The following is a 17542-nucleotide window of genomic DNA, read 5'->3' on the forward strand; positions in this document are numbered from 1 at the left end:
AACCTGCGCTTGACTCAACGAGGGTCACGGCCACGCCGGGAACCCCGCGGGAGGCACCCTGGCCCCGCCACCCGCTGACGGGAACAGGAACTGGTGGCTTCCTCCGCAGCACCGCGGGACCCCGCGCTGCGGTTTCGCTATGCAAAGCCGCGTCTCGGCGCTGCTGCTGGGCCGTCGCTGCGACTACATCGAGGAACCGCTGCGGCGGGCGGAAGAAAACACCCACTGCCAGATTGCTGTTTTTAACTGTGCCTTTCCAGTTGTCCTCCCTCCCCTCGCAGCTCCCCAGCGGAGAGCAGGCAGCAGGTGACAGCCCAGCCCCGGCGGCGCCTCCCGGTGGCGAGACCGCAACCCCGAGAGCTTCACGCTAGGCTGACAGGCGAGCAAGGCCCTGCCGTTCCCCCCATTCCCAGCCCCGGTTTCCCCTTTGGAGGGCGCGCGCATGCGCCCTCAGCACTCCGTTGGCGTGAGCCGGCAGCAGCAGCCCCGCAGCACCACGAGACTGGGAAGGCACGAGTGACAAAAGGACGCGTCTCCTTTAAGCACCTCCCCCACCCCTTCCACGTGGTATACGCCAGGGGCGGGGATTGCTCCAACGTAACTTCCGCTTCTTTCGCAGCGGAGGGGAGTGGCGCGTGAAGCGGGACGTAAGTATGGGGGTCCCTCTCTGGCTTCATCGCGGTCGCTGCCATTCCCCCCCCTCCCCCTTGGCCTCACCTCTGTCGCTGACTGCCGATTCCTCTTATCCCCCGGCTGGCGCGGGAGGTGGAAATCGCTCCGGTTAGCCATGTGGTGGTGAGGGTTCCCCTGTTCCTCGAGTGCCTGCTGTGCCCTGCGGGAGGGATGCCCCGCTCTGCAGCAGGCCAGGGGCGGGAGGAGAAGCTGCCATGTTGAGGGGGCAAAGAGGATTTGAGTGAGGGAGAAAATGGCGGCGGAGAGCCGCCCGGCTACGGCCCCCCCGCTGTGGGATCTGACCCTGCTCGCTAAAGACCCCTGACCCTTTTATTTTTGTGCTGCCTTTTCTCCACTTCCTCGCTGGTGACCTGCAGCCTCGTTGCTGCCACCCGGCCTCTGGAGAGCCTGGGCGTCCTTGCCTGTGCCCCTCTATCCAGGCTCTCGCTGCTTTCCCCCGGGGGGCAACACGAGCCATAGAAAAGAGGAATAGGGGAGGAAAATGGCGGCTGGGATCCGCCTACCTGGTGTTCCTAGCTCGCCCTGGCTTGTCTTTTTTCTCAGTCTTTTTCTCTCGTCCTCGTTTGGCCCGTCTCATTCCGCCCTCGCTTTCCCCGGTGCTTGGGTGTCTCGTCACTGCGCCTGCCAGTCTCTCCTGAGGGGCCCCTACTACCCCCATTGATTTTTACCCTCCAGTTTCCGCCCCCACCTTCCTCCATGTTGTCGCTCCCTCATCCGGACCCTGGAGTTGTTCCCTGTCGCTACCCTCGCCCCACTGCGTATCTGTCCTAATTCTGCTCACCCGGTTTCGTGTCCTCGCTGTGCTTTTTTACATTGTCCCATTGCATCTCTCCTCTGCCTCCCTCCTGCAGCGTGGCTTAATTGTGCTTCCCCGCGCCCTGTTTAATTTGCAGTGCTACAGCTTCCACCGTCGTGCTTAAAGCTATTATGGCAGAAATTACCCTTCTTTAGAATCACGCTGATCCATTATTATTTAAATTCCATTTTTTTCTAATTTGCATACGTTTTTTTGTCTACCAGTTTAAAAACACTACTATTCTTTTTTATTATTCCCTAAGTTATGCTTGTTTAATCTTTTCTTAGCCTTTCCTAGCTTTAGTTTATTTTATACAGTTTCTCTCAGGGATGCTTATTTTATTGTGAAACAATAAATGAGCTATGTATTTGTTACAGAGAGTAGCAGGCAAAATACATAGCTGCTATATCTAACCACATGTTTGCATACTAGAGAGATACAGAAGCACACCTGGCAGCATGCCTTCGAGGAAGGCTGAATGCCTTCTTGTTTGCAAATAAATAGACTCTAGTGACTGATGTGTTGAAGCTGCAGTGGAAATATTGCAGTACCGTTTTTCACTGTAACTGAGGTGTTTTTTTCAGACTTTTTGTCTTACTGGTGGGAGGTTTAGCTTTATGTATGACAATTATGTGTTATGTTGCTTGCAAATCCAACTGATGAAATGGCTGTGTAAGAGTAGAGGTAATGCTAGGGGGCTTAATAGTTTATTTTTGTGAATGTAATATAAGGAGTTCAACTGGAGGAAAATACTTTATTGTATTTTTTTACGTTTTGGTTTCTGCCATATCTAGGTGTATATGAAACTGGTGAAAAATTGTCTCTTTCTAAATCACTTGGAAACAAAACCACTGCACTTAATGCAGTTGCACCAAAAAGAGGAAGAGGTATCAAAGGAAGAGTGTTTGATATTGCATCTAGAACATGTATTAAAACTTGTATAAAAAGGCAAGAAAGTCTTTAGAAGGGTTTTAGAGAAGATGAGCCTATACAAACAGGTTTGAAGATGGCTCTTCAGCCATAAAGGGATGTGGTTCTTTTGCAGTGTTCTAATGTTATTTTTCTCTTCCTAGAATGCCTAAATCAAAGGAACTTGTGTCATCAAGCTCATCTGCCAGTGATTCAGATAGTGAAGTTGACAAAAAGGTGAACATTATGTGTAGTTTATTATTACTGTGTTAACTCTTAGATTTCAGGCTGGTCTTACGGAGTTAGATGAGCATTATGTCATAACATGCATGTCATTCCATGTGATTTGTCAGGCACCCAACCCAAAACAGTATCTCTTGCACCCTAACATCACCCAAAAACTACAACAGTAACAAAAAAAACCCTCCAGCTCCCAAGATCAGGGTTTGAGTGTGTAGGATGCTTTCTGCCTTGCAGTAAACTTTTTTCCTTAAGTTTTGCTCTCTTCAGTGTTTTCGATGTGATATATCTAACCATAAGCTTTCTGGAATTTGCTGCTTTGTGGCACGTGATAGCAGGCTTCTGTGGCCTTGGTGGCAAGAATTTGGACTAGTTCTGAAGACAAAGATAACACCCCCATCCCTGCCTTATTCAATTTGGTATCCAGATTACTTGTCCAAACCAAAAACCCTCACTTTTGCTGTCCTTCATGTGTTGCTTGCTTATCTTATTTGCATGTTCTTTTTCTGTTTCAGATTCTTACATTTACTGTAATACCATCTGCTAGTTTCTCACTTAAAAGCTGAACTGAAATTAATGTCTTTGGGATTATTAATTTTAATATATGTTGACTGTTATAATTTATGAATTCTGTTCCCATTTATTTTTGATAGTTATTTATAAGTTTGTATAGATGTACCAATCATTATGAACAAAATCAGAAAAAAAAATGAATTTATCTTAAGAAATACTAGGTTGCAATGCAGAAATTGGGTCTTTTAATGTAGTGTGTGAAAAGACTGCTTGATTGAATTTGCTCAAATGTGGCTTTGTTGCACTTTGCAAATTAGGCATTCTGTGAGATCTTAATAGAAGAGGAAATGAGCAGGTGATTTTTTTTTTTTTTGTAAGGAACTGAATTCCTGAAAAGACAGAGTCTAGCAGTCGGCTTCCGTGGGCAGTAAAGTGGTGGTGTTTAGTTTTGGTGTGTGATTTTTCTCTCCCCACTTTTAACCTCCCATACTTGTTGGAACTTTTTTGTCTTTATGATTCTAGCGCATGAGACGAGTTTTTGGTATCTTGGTCTTAATGCTTTTTTTGGGAATGGATGTGGTTACCATATAGCCATTAGTAGAAAGAGAGACTTTGTAGCATCCGTGGGTAATCAGATTTACAGCCTCAGTGATTTAAAGACGTTTAATTTATTGTGCTATGGACAGAGATTCAACACTGACTTCATAAAAAAAAAAGAATAAAATTACTCTGAATATGGTTTCCAGATCTTTCTTCACTATCTCATCTATTTTTTTCTTTTTTTTTTAGAACAGTTGTAAGCTGTCCTGCATTTTTTGTGCTACTGAGTGGAAAGGAAGGTGAATTCTGGCAGACTTTAAATTTTCATTAAAAGTACTAACTGACAGCCTTATGGGACAGAAAGAGTAGGATACTTGAAATGTGTTTTAATCTAGTTCAGTTCTCTTTAAAGATGAAGTATTATGGTGAACTTCTCTGTGAACAGAATTAAAGTAATTTGAATAATCTATTTTTTAATTAAATTCCAGTCTAAATGTACAATATTGCATTCCTGCATTCACAGCAGGAATGTGATAATGTGCATTGCATAGTAGTAGTTTGTGACCATTGATACAAAGTTTTCTGTAACTTATAGAATGAGTTGTGGTTCATGCTTTCTTTTTTTTTTCTTCTTTATTCTTGCTCCAAGGCGAAGAGGAAAACGCAAGCAGCTCCAGAAAAGCCTGTAAAGAAACAAAAGACTGGTGAAAGTTCAAAAGCTGCTGCAGCTACTTCTAAGCAAAGCAGTACCACAGATGAAAATATGTTTCAGGTAAAATTGATGACTCTTAGAGCATGATTAACATGTTGTGGCATAATCGGTATAAGTTTCATGAAGTGGTCTGAATATTTTGGGGGCACGGTGCTTGGTCTTCTGAAGCCTTTACTAAAGGGGATTACAATGGTAGCATGTAGATGAGATGCTCAAAAAAGTTGTCAGGTTTCAGCAGAGTAAAAAGTATCTGAGTTGTAGCAGTTGATCTAACCCCTGTCTTTGCCCATGGTATCTCTGGGTAGTCATTTTGTTGGTAAATACAGCACTTTCCATGAATATACTTTAAATGTTAGATTGGGACTGTCTCTACATAGAAATGTTTTTTATTCAGGACTCTAGGAAGAAAGGTTCTCAGAAACTAAAGTAAGGACTCTTCGTTCCCATTTATCTAGGTCAAGAGCAGTTTGCTCCTTGTAAGACAGTGTCTTGGAATAAGTTTTGTTTGTTCCTTTGTTTTATGATGCAGGGGGTTTGGATTTTGTGTTGTTTTTTTTGTTTGTTTTTCTTTTTTTTTTTTTTTCTCCCCAGTGATCTTCCAGCAAGACTGTCATTTATTGTCCTTGTGTTTAAGATGTACAGTTTAAGGTGAATGTGTATTTCTCAGTAGCAAGATGCATTTGTGAAGTCAGGGTGTTTGTAGTTCCGGTGGTTGGCCAAGACAACAGCAGTGTGCTAAAAGCTCTGTGCATCAATATACATGCCTTGGGCATGTATCCATACCCTGTTTTATGGGTATGGATCATGACTTACTAAATGTCTCTGACTAGCTGCCTAGAGAAAGGAACTTGGAGACTTTGATTCTAAAGTTTATGAAAGGGCATGAGAGAGGTGCCTAATAAGATGGCACTGACACTGAATAAGGCAAAATAAATGGCTTTGGGCTGCAGCTGTGCAAAGTAATGTGACACAGCCTTGGCTCCCTTGCCACCCAACAGTTTTCTGAGAGAAGATCTGCCTAACACTGTAATACAGGATTTTTTTTTCATATATATATATATATTTTTTTTTTTTTCTCTGATTTATCAGCTCTCACTTTCTTCATATATATCTGGGAGAGAGAAGTTCAGTTAAAGGCAATGCCTTGACTTCCTCATCAGAGGAAGAATATAATGCTTTTAGCTCTCCTGGGGCATGTTTTGAGCCATGTCAAAAAAAAAGAGATTATGTCTTTTACACATTATGAGGTGAACTGCAGTTAGAACTCAAAAAAAGCTATGTATAAGCTTTATGCCATGCTTGTAGTAAGTTCAGAAATTCCAGCTTTGGAGAAAGCTGTTTAAATTTTGAAATCCCCCTGATGCCAAAAAACGATCCTTTCAGATAAAAGTATTTGTGTGCTCTGATTTCTTTCAATATTTTTGACCTAAGATAATAAAAAGTTACTAAAAAACAGACGGCAGAGGACTCCTGTTAGTCTGAGAACAGGATTCTTCCAGTGTTGAGTGTAATAGAGAAAAAATATTTTGATAATCACCTTGCCTAAAACATCAGTGTTACTTAGTCTCTGCCTGCCTTTTAGTTAGTGGACAGCAAAAGTTTTTTTTTAGATCGCTTATTGTGTTATGTGAAGCTTGGTGAGTTTTTTCATACTATGTCAGCTTATGTGTGTTAACTAGGATGCAGCTGTTATAAAGTACAAACACCACTGTAGGTCTGAGGATACTTAACCTCTCTCCCTCCACCCCAGAAGAGCATGCTAGAAGATCTAGATGTGTTTTAATGTTTTGGTTTTGGGGTTTTTTTTAGGTATTTTGTTTGTTCTAGGCCTGCTACTAGTACAGGAAGGTTTCCTTTTTGTTTTCTTGTGGCAGTAAAATCATGTCTGATGTGCAAGGGACTATGCAGTATAACTTACAAGTGTGGCTGCAGTTGATGGAGATCAGGCTGTAAAGCATTTGTAGGACATGAATTCTTTAATTCTATATTGTGTGTGGGAGTGGCACCAAATGATGGGAAACTTAAAGGCTTGTTATTCTGTACCCTGAAGTACGGAGCTTTCCTTCATATAGAGCTCATTGTGATTGCTGTATTCAGAAGATTCAGCATTTTCGTCAAGATATGCATTTTAGATTTTTTTTTTGTTTGAGTCAGTCTAATGTTGGTGTGATGGTATTTTTTGAAACTACTTACGGAGAATACTATAAACTTAAGTTGGAGACAATTATTTCACTATAAGAGACCAAGTATATTTTGTTTATTTAGATGTCTTGGTCTTTCTGGGTTTTATAGTTAGCCTAGTATACTTTGGAATTTCTTGAAGGATTAGGTGCAGTTGGGTTGTGGATATTTATCTTACTCCTTTTTGTGGTGTATTAGTGGATGCCCGAAGGGCAAGTGTTATTCATGATTATGTGGAGGGGTTTTGTGTTGAGCCATTGGATTCCTGTCTGTGACTTCAAGCCGACATGGGCTCTGCATCATGTTCTTTGGTTAGTTTTGGCAAACCCTGTCATCTGCATGTGACTGATTTGGATAAGGTTTTTAATGCTGTCAGTATATGGTATTAATGACTACCCAGAGTGGAACCACATTGCCTGATCACACTTCACTGAAATTGCTACTTCAAAAGTTGTCAGTGTGTTGTTCTGCCTATTCCCTACTTCTCCTTTCTCTTATATATATGTGTGTGTATGTATGTATACTTTTTTTTTTTTTAATTTGGGTTGTATTTGCTTTGTGAGTTGTGAAAAATAAGTTCTTAAGTTTTTATTGTCTTTATCATAGGCTAACAGTAGAGAAATATAAATTTGTGATGCTCTGGAAGGGTCATTGGTTTAGCACATTAATTCTGAAGCTTAGGTGGTCACTGATGCATACCACAATAAATTTGCTGTGTTACAGATCTCACTGTTTACCGTTTTTTTTTATTGTGCTCTTCCTAATGCAGTACATATAGTTATCACCTAAGAAAGAAGTGTGGTTTTTGGCTCTTTCTACTTAATCAAGACAAACTGGAAATGGGAAAAGTGGTGAAGAAGGTTGTTAATGAAACACATAACAGGATGTTCGTTTCATAGCTGTGAAAGGAACCCAGATACAGTTCAGTGCCTTTTATTCAAAGAAATAGGAACCTGGAAATAATGTTTTCAATGTCTTCTGATGTATGTAATTCAATGTAATAAGTAATAAAAAGCATCGAACTTGTCTATGAAGGTTGAACTGCAGTAACTATGCTGCTATAAATTAATACAACCCATGGAACACCTCTGTGGTTATGGAGATACAAAGATGTCTTCGGTCAGAGAAATTATCCTAGCGCTGTCAGCTGCTGTGTGGAAAATGAATTTGTCAGAAATTATTCAGTGCCAGGAGGGAGGGAAGCATTGTGTGTAGTACTACTTAAAGCTACTCTTAGAGATGACTTTAAAAGTCACTGATGCATTAAAGTGTAAAACCAAGAAAGTTGTTCATGTAGGCTATTTAGGATATTCTTTGCCAGCAGCGCTGGTGGACTTGAGCATGGTACCAAGTTTGGTCTGAAAGAACTCTATCATGACATCATACCTTATTTTTTAATGTTAAATTTGTAGTACTGTGAAAATATTCAATAAATCACTCAAAAAATACTAATCTTATAAATTGTAAGATCTTCTTCATTTTGAAGGGTGTTTGAAGCAAGGAAACTGCTTCAGGCTTATGGTATCTAAAGATGTCCTAATGGTTTTAAAATCAATTTTAGAATTAATGATCTACATAAGAAAAATTGCTTTAAGCAAACCAAAGCATTTTCCTTCATTTTATGAAATGCAGATATGTGTGGGCCCTTCAAAATTATATCAAAATGCAAGATACGTCAACTAGTGAAGCTGAAAATTAAGTGAAATGTTTTAATAGGAAGGAGTATTCTGTTTTAAAACTGTTTACTTTAGAATGTGTTCTTTCCTCATAAAAAGTATCCAGGTGCATACAGAATTCAAAGGGTTTTTTGTGTGAATTGTATTTGATTGTGTTTTTATTATCTAATTCATGTTTCTCAGATTCACATTGTACTTTGAATTTATGTTAACAAATTTTTTTTAAAATCAAATTTGGAAAGATCTTTAATGAGCCTAAATACGTAATGTGATATATAGTTGTGTGAGTTGTCTCTGCTCCCCCCTTTTTGCACCCTCATAACTCAAGCCACAGTGGTGTAGAAATATTGAAATTCCAAAGTAATTTCATACTATGTTACATATTGGTAAACTTACAGGATTTTAATATTTTCTTTGGGACACTTGGTAGAGTGAGACAGTCTTATAACCACAGTTCCCGTGAAGTGCCATGAGGACTTGGGAATGGGCATGGGACAGTTGGGTAACTTTCACTTCCACCTGTATTTACTGTATTTAAAAAAAAAAAGAAAAAAGCCAAACAACCCCAAATCAAAAACCTCTAAAATTGCGGTTATTACATGTGAGTATCGAACTTGCTTTCTGTATGCATGAAACTGACTAAAATCTGTTTTGGAGTAGAGCTCCCTCTTTCCGTGTTTGTTTACAGCTGCTATAAATGAAGATGGTTGGCAAAATTTTAGAGGCAAATTTTATTTCAACAAACACAATGTTTTTTTTTTTTAGGGAAAATTGTATTTCCGCAAACAGTAATTAGTGGTTTTTGTAAGAACTAAGCATGTTGAGTATAGGTATTTTTGTTGTAGGAAGGCTATTTTTGCATTAAGCTTTGAGTGCTCAACTAATTTTGAGTTGTTACTTATTAGGTACTGACTACTCTGGATTAAGCTTTTTATCTAGTTGTTTCTGTGCTGTCTAAAATAAGCTTGCAGTGTGCAGTGTCACATGTTAGATCCTGATACTGCTGGGAAAAGTGAATGCTGTAATACATAAAATAGCTAAAATGCCCTAATATGTGTTTTGACAGATCGGCAAAATGAGATATGTCAGTGTTCGTGACTTTAAAGGGAAAGTCTTAATTGATATTAGAGAATATTGGATGGATCAAGAAGGTGAAATGAAGCCTGGCAGAAAAGGTATTGTTCTGCTTTCTGTTACTTTGTATTAAAATGTTGTCTACAGTTTGCTGGAGAGCTTTGGGTATCAGATCTTTATACTCTGTTGCTGCATTGTTTTACATTATAGTTCATTGTTTATATTTGAAAAACAGTTAGCTATATCTGCAGATTATACACAAAAGCAGATTGGGTTTGTTGTCTTGAATCTGTTTTTCCTAAATGGATTCTCCATGATTTATGGAAAACAAAGCATCAAATACAAACAAATTCAGTATGGGACTTACATGCATAGCTGTACACACCCTACCTCACCACCCCATTAAATTGATGCAGTTTTTCTGTTATTACAATTTCATTTCTTTTTCAAAATTCACTGAAAAAGATTAACCTCCTAATATGTGATAAGATTCTAATTTCTTTTAAACAATGCTGTTCAATTTCTATCTAATTATAATTAAAATAATTAAAACATTTTATATGATTAATTTTGGAAAAAATGTGTAAAGATTTTAGTTGAGGTGCAAATACCTCAGGTGTTCACTGTGCTTCTAATTTGTAGCACAGCATAAGCAGTTTTACCTCTAATTGTCAGTCCCATACTAGCTTTTTATGGCATGCCTTCACTGAATGGTTCTCAGAGCTGTGCTACCTGCAGTGTGAGGGCACAAGGACAGTTGGGAGTAGAATCATAGGGGTTAGGGTTGGAAAGGACCTTGAGATCATTTAGTTCCAACCCCCCTGCCATGGGCAGGGACACCTCACACTAAGCCATGCCACCCAAGGCTTCATTCAGCCTGACCTTGAACACCGCCAGGGATGGAGCATTCACCACCTCCCTGGGCAACCCATTCCAGTGCCTCACTACCCTTACGGTAAAGAACTTCTTCCTTATATCCAATCTAAACTTCCCCTGTTTAAGTTTTAACCCGTTACCCCTTGTCCTGTCACAACAGTCCCTAATGAATAGTCCCTCCCCAGCATCCCTACAACCCCCCTTCAGATACTGGAAGGCTGCTCTGAGGTCTCCATGCAGCCTTCTCTTCTCCAGGCTGAACAGCCCCAACTTTCTCAGCCTGTCTTCATACGGGAGGTGCTCCAGCTCCCTGCTCATCATTGTGACCCTCCTCTGGACTTGTTCCAACAGTTCCATGTCCTTTTTATGTTGAGGACACCAGAACTGCACACGAGAGCAGAGTAGAGGGGCAGGATCTCTTGCTTCGACCTGCTGGTCACGCTCCTTTTGATGCAGCCCAGGATACGGTTGGCTTTCTGGGCTGCTAGCACACAGTGTTGGCTCATGTTCATTTTCTCATTGTCCAACACCCCCAAGTCCTTTTCTACAGTGCTGCTCTGAATCTCTTCTCTGCGTAACCTGTAGCTGTGCCTGGGATTACTCTGACCCAGGTGTAGGACCTTGCATTTGCCATGGTTAAACTTCATAAGGTTGGCATCAGCCCACCTCACAAGCCTGTCAAGGTCCTTTGCTGGCATTCCTTCCATCCAGCATATCACCCGAACCACACAGCTTGGTGTCATCAGCAAATTTGCTGAAGGTGCACTCAATTCTACTGTCCATGTCACCAACAAAGATGTTGAACGAGACCGGTCCCAACACCAATCCTCAAGGGACACCACTCGTTACTGGTCTCCAGCCGGCCATTGAGCCATTGACCACAACCCTTTGCATGCAGCCATCCAGCCAGTTCTTTATCCATCGAGTGGTCCACCTATCAAATTGATGTCTCTCCAATTTAGAGACAAGGATGTCATGTGGGACAGTGTCAGACACTTTGCACAAGTCCAGGTAGATGACGTCAGCTGCTCTACCTCTGTCCATCACTTCTGTAGCCTGATTATAGAAGGCCACCAGATTGTTCAGGCAGGATTTCCCCTTAGTGAAGCCATGCTGGCTGTCACCAAGCACCTTGTTGTTTTTCATGTGCCCCAGCATGCTTTCCAGGAGAATCTGCTCCCAGATTTTGCCAGGCACAGAGATGAGACTGACTGGTCGGTAATTCCCTGGGTCATCTATTTTCCTCTTCCTGAAAATGGGGTTATATTACCCTTTTCCAGTCATTGGAAACTTCACCTGACTGCCATGATTTTTCAAATATGATGGCTGGTGGATTAGCAACTTCATTTGCCAGCTCCTTCAGGACCTGCAGATGGATTTCCTCATGTGCCATGGACTTGTACATGTTTAGTTTCTTAAGATGGTCTCTAACTAGATCCTCTCCTGCAGTGTGCCTAGGGTCATCATTCTCACAGTCCCTGCATCTGCCTTCCAAGTCTTGGGTAGTGTGCTCAGAGCATTTGCCAGTGAAGACGGAGGCAAAGAATTCATTAAGAACCTCGGCCTTCTCCAAATGCAGGGTACCCAGTTCTCCTGATAGCTTCCGGAGACGGCCTACCTTGTCCCTAGTCTGTCTTTTATTTGCAGTGTACCTATAGGATCCCTTCCTGTTAGCCTTAACATCCATAGCCGAGTTTAATTCTGACTGGGCCTTAGCTTTCCTAATCCGGCCCCTAGCTTCCCGGGCAACATCCCTGTATTCATCCCAGGCCGCCTGTCCTTGCTTCTACCTTTTATAAGCCTCTTTAACTTTGAATTTTCCTCGAAGCTCCTTATACATCCAAGGAGGTCTCCTGGCCCTCCTGCTGCACTTCCTTCTAGTTGAGTAGCAATGCTTAAATTAATTTCATGCTGCTTCTGTTATAAAAGCCTACTTTTAATTGGTTTTCATACTGTGTGAAGTAAAGAGGTAAGTTTGAAACATTCTGCTATGGGGAGTGTAGACATTTTATGTACAATCAATGTAAGGTTTGTCATATTCTTCTAAGGTGTCCTGGGGCAACTTATTGAACAGACTTTTGGAAAGCTTGAGAAGCATTTTCATAATTTCTTAAATGACCACTGACAATAGCTTTTTATAAGCAAGTGCACTGGTATGGTACAGGAAGATACCTTGGTTTGGATTTGTTGTTGCTACTTAACAAAAAAAATGCCTGACTTCTAAGGACTTTAACCTACTGTGTTTTGAGGTGGAAGTCAAAAGTGTATGCAGGTTGAGTGGCAGACTACAATGAGATTTGATGGGTAGGCCAAGTGACAAAAATTACGTGATAAGGTAGGAATGTTTATCAGTGTGGCAAAAGGGTCTGAATTCTATTAAGATAGAGTACTTATGTACTTAGAAGCTGCTTACCTACTTATCCTGAACACAGTATAAGCAATTGAAATTGTGTAATAAAAATCTGTTTAAATTACTGTGTCAAATTGTATAAAAGAGCAGATCTGAACTGCATGCCATTCATCTAGTATGTGGTTCAAGCACATTTGGTTCCCTAAAGTGGTTAACACATCTGGCCTAACTTTTTTCTAAAGAAACCTGCCCACTAAACACTGGTGGAAAATTTCTTAGATTAGTTTCATACAGACTACTTGCTGCTCAAAATTAGGGTGATGCTCTGATAAGACAGTGGTGGTAGAAGAAACAAAAGGTGATGAGCCCCAGGAATGGAATTCAAAGTTTCACCTGTTTTCAGGTCCTGCTCCACCTACATGGAGAAAGTGATGAAGGAAGCCTGATCACTGAGAGGGGAGGGTAGGGGTAAATAGTAGAACAGCCTGGCAGGAGAGAGGATGAGAGGTAGGCCTGTGAGTCTATACTAGCATAGATGTGGCATAGGAATTGTAGGAGAAGAATGAGGAGGCTAATGCACAAAGGAACTATGTGCCTGGACTCAAATTTGAGGCAGTATGAACTTAGAACTGAGAAAATGGGATGTGTGGCACTGAACTATTATTAATTGTCACTAGAAACTGTGGTGAACCTGAAGTGGAAAAGTAACTTCCATGTTGGCTTGGGAGTGCTAGGGAGTGGAGTAACTCAAAATGCTACTTACAGTATGAATTATTTACAGTGCTTAAGAAATAGGAACATTCCCCCCTACATCCCCCTCTCACCCCCCCCAGTGTTATGGTACTTTAAAAGCATGTAGAAGTTCAGTGCACAGAGGTATGGCTTTTGAGAGCCAACAGGAATACCAGTGACTTCTTACTTCTCACCCATGGCTTTTGTGCTGACTTCTGTCAAGGCCAGACCTGTATTTCACTGCCTGTGAATGAATTTGTTACACTGTACTAATTTTCTTTGTAATTTAAACTTGATCAGAGATAAAGTGAAGTGTAAGGTTAAAGTGAAGTGTAAGGTTAAAGTGAAGTGTCCCAGGTGAGTAATTACGATGGTTTTTTTGACGTAGCTCAAAAATAGTTATGACATAGACTTTGTGTATGAAGCCAGCCTTGATAGTAAATATGCAAGATACTGTACTACAATTTTCTTTCTGTCTTAAGTGTTATTTTTTAATGCATTTCAGGTATTTCTTTAAATCCAGAACAATGGAACCAGCTGAAGGAACAGATTTCCGATATTGATGATGCAGTAAGAAAACTGTAAAGAGAGCCATACAGAAACATTTATCACTTCAGTTGTTTCAAGCAGTCTCTTAGCATTGGCTTTAGTTTTCTAAAATATTGTTTTCCAAGTTATTGTATATTTGGATTGCAAAACAATTTGTAAGATGAATACTTTTTTTATGTGCATTAAAAGTGTATTTTGAGTGAGGCTATTTGTGTATACTTTACTAAAAGGAAATGTGTTGCATTTGCCTCATGATGTAAAATAAATAATATGGAAAGGATACTCGTTCATGGCCTTTTGATTGAAGGTATTTGCTGATAAGGCCACTTAATAGCTTTAGTCTTTATTTCAGTTTCAGTTTAGTTAGCAGTTTAAATGAATTTGTCTTCTGAGGACATATCTTAAGATGTCTCCATTTAAATTTTATTTTGTACTCCTTGGTATTGCCCTGACAGTTTTCTGCTTTAAGACTTGATACAAAGAGTGAATACTTGTTAAAACACATTTTTTGTAGGTAATTTTCAATACGGTATTTGTTAATTTGCCGTATTTATTCAGATGTAAACAGTCCTGACTTTTTGCATTACTTGCATGAAGTGTTATGCTAAATGGTAACACTTGAACACAAGCCACATGCTATTTCTTCTAATTCTTTCTCTAGCTTGCCTGACTTAGAAAATGAAATTAGCTTTTTTTTCTTGGACCCTAGATTTTAGAATGTGATGCATAAACTTTTACAGTAATGGACATATACCTCAGAGTAAGATAGTATTGAAAAGCTCCAGATGTGGTTATTAGGTACCCTTTTCAAGCTTTGCATTAGATTGTTCTTGAACACACTAACTACAGAAAAGTAGTTAACCTGTGTTTCTGTTCGCCTACAGAAAAGAACAGTTAACCTGTATTTGTGGGTCTCTTGTTCATTTGAGCGTACTGCATAAATAAAGATGCTTAAAGTAGGCTGTAACACAGGTTAGCAGTTAAACAGCATTAAAACTTCCTCAGCCAAAATGTTCTGGCTACCATAGAATCATAGATTGGAAGGATCTTAAATATCATCTACTTCCAACTGCCCTGCATAGTCGCTTTCCACTAGATCAGGCTGCTCTGTGCCCTTTCCAGCCTGGCTGTGAACACTGCTAGGGATGGAGCATTTGCTCTGTCCATACTGCCTGCCCAAACCACTTGGCTTGCTTTGTGTGGCTTACATGTGCACGGCTGGTTTATCTTTTGTACAAAAGATACTTGGCACTTACAGTGGAGCACTGGTGCATAATGCATCGTGACTATAGTGGACTTCACTGTCGACCATTGTACTGTTCTGATAAGAAGAGCTTCTGCCCGATTGGAAGCTCTATTAGATCAGATGCTGCACCATTTGAAGGGGCTTCCTGATAGCTGTCACAAACAGTGGGGTGAAGAATGGAGAGTATGATGTTTGAGTAGAACTTGGAGAGATAAGGGTACACCAGTACAGAAGTTAATGGTGAAAGATCAAAGTTAGCTGACATAATGCCTACAGTGAAGACATGTACATAAGCAGAATTGGAGGAGAGTTTCTTTTCTGACTTAGTTCAGTTAATTGAAGGAAGAAGATGAATCCACTTCATGAGAACTGACATTTCAAGATTACGTACTGAATGTACTACCTAATTGGTTTGGCTGTAATTTTCTCATTCAATGTTAAATTTAATTTAGTTTTCAAGTTTTGTACAGACAGGATTTAGTATTTTGGAATATGTTAATATGATTGGTTTTACTGCAGTCATGTGTGGATGTGCATACACAGACTGTTCCTGTGCTGCACGGTTTGTAATTCAATGCAAATATTTGTTGAAAGGTGAGGAAGGGTGGCTTCATCAAATTAAATACATACTGTTAAATTTAATATTATGTCAGATACCTCTGCCTGCTCTTTAATGTACCCATTGGTGGCATATTCCATACAAAGTTAAGATTGTATTTTGTACAGCTCAGGAAATCTTGAATTTTTAAGAACTGCTTGAAGGTGAGTAAAAGGGTAAAGAGGTGTTTTGTGGGAGCAAATGCATTTTTGAGCACAATGTTATTTTTTGAGTGACTCTTAAATGTGGGGATATTTGGACAAATAGAATAAATATGAAATATGTTAAAAATTCACAGATGAGTAAATGAAATTGCTTCAGATTGCTATCGACATGTTCTAGGTATTTGCATTATGTACATACGATTTTTTTTTTCCCTTTAAATCTGAAATTTTGTAACGAGGTTTCACCCATTTTACCTCAATGCTTTCACATGACTACTCTATAAAGTGCATGATTATGTTAGAGGGAATGTTGTCCTCACTTTGATTGCTGTGGTAGCAGGTCATTGGATGCCAGGTATCAGTCAGAGGATACAATTGTGTTCAGGATGGTAAATAATTAAATTCAGTAATTTGAGGGGGAGTAAGTGAAAAGCTTTTGATATAGTGATTGGTAGTAATTTGTCATGAAATTGTCTAGGGTGTAGTCTTTCTAATTTGAGAAGAAAATTCAGACTTTCTTGAATAAAGACTTTTCTTGCAGACAAAATGGTAGTTAGGGACATGTAGAAGAAGATGGGGCATGTATGAAAAGGCTGTGTAATAAGAGAAAAACCACTGCTCCCTTTCCCATTAAGGTGGCAAAAGATAGATGCATTTGGTTCTTGATGTTTATGTGGGGCATATTAGCAATATGTTTTACAAATTAAACCTATTGTGGAGCTTAGGAGGGAAAATTTATCACAGTTAGAACTGCCAAAGTACCATATGTGTGATGTATCGAACTGTCATGTACAATGTTGCTCTTATGTAGAGATGTTCATATTGAAATTAAACAAATGCAGTACTAAGTCTGATATTTCTGTTAAAGGAAATGATCCAGTTGCATACTCTTTATGTGATCTGTTAGCAAAAAAAATATTATTGTACTTCTGGTAACACACATGTCATTGTTAACCATGTGGAATGTTTCATGTTTTGCTCTGGTGGTATCTGCTGCAGAGAGGCCACTGGGAATATGAGCCCTCCAACTGTAATAACCTTAATGTTCAAATAAAAAAATAGTTAAATGGCATACATGTAATAACAACTTGAATGTTTGGAAATAAATGAAGACTTCCTTTGGCATAGTGTTATTATTAATAGAAATATAGCTGCACTAAAACTTATTTTTTCTTAAGTTGTTACAGAAACTGCTGTGTATTTCTTGCAGCTGCTGTCATTTGGAAATACGGAAACTTCCTTGTCTCATACTTGGTCTGTGTTTGTGGGTGGGGGAATTGATTGTGTAGCCTGGAGGAATAGAAGTTTCTCGATATGGTAGAACTGCAAATGTCATGTAAATAGGGAAGAAGATGTAAACACACTTCCAAACATCAAACAGAAGAGAAGTGCCTAATAAATCGCTACAGTTAAGAAAATGGCTGATTATCTTTTTCAGTGGAATTTCTTTTTGATCTGACAGTAAATGTGACCATAGTTGAGATGGGGAAAAGCTTCTCACACATTTATTTACTATCAATTTTAAGTTAGGTCAGCATAGTCTTCTCTGGGAAGGGTATTTGTTTTTCACGTGCATGCTATGACTGGTTTATATGGGAGTGGATTAACTGACTGCAGCCTTGAACTGAATGGATTTTTCTTCAAGTAGTGTTGATTAGTTTAGCAATTTATAGCCACAGAAGCAGAAATTACT

At 39.8% G+C, this 17542-nt stretch overlaps 1 protein-coding gene across 1 annotated transcript; it reads left to right on the plus strand.

The window, feature by feature from the left end:
• The first annotated feature begins 582 nt into the window (after nucleotides 1–582).
• Nucleotides 583–16972, plus strand: SUB1 (SUB1 regulator of transcription). Its single transcript, XM_005152004.3, has 5 exons — nucleotides 583–647; nucleotides 2563–2635; nucleotides 4341–4463; nucleotides 9327–9435; nucleotides 13798–16972. The coding sequence occupies exons 2-5, from the start codon at nucleotides 2564–2566 to the stop codon at nucleotides 13875–13877; spliced, it is 384 nt and encodes a 127-aa protein (XP_005152061.1). The 5' UTR covers nucleotides 583–647; nucleotide 2563; the 3' UTR covers nucleotides 13878–16972.
• Nucleotides 16973–17542: the final 570 nt, after the last annotated feature.

The sequence above is a fragment of the Melopsittacus undulatus genome, chromosome Z (assembly GCF_012275295.1).
Source record: "Melopsittacus undulatus isolate bMelUnd1 chromosome Z, bMelUnd1.mat.Z, whole genome shotgun sequence".
NCBI classification, from domain to species: Eukaryota; Metazoa; Chordata; class Aves; order Psittaciformes; family Psittaculidae; genus Melopsittacus; species Melopsittacus undulatus.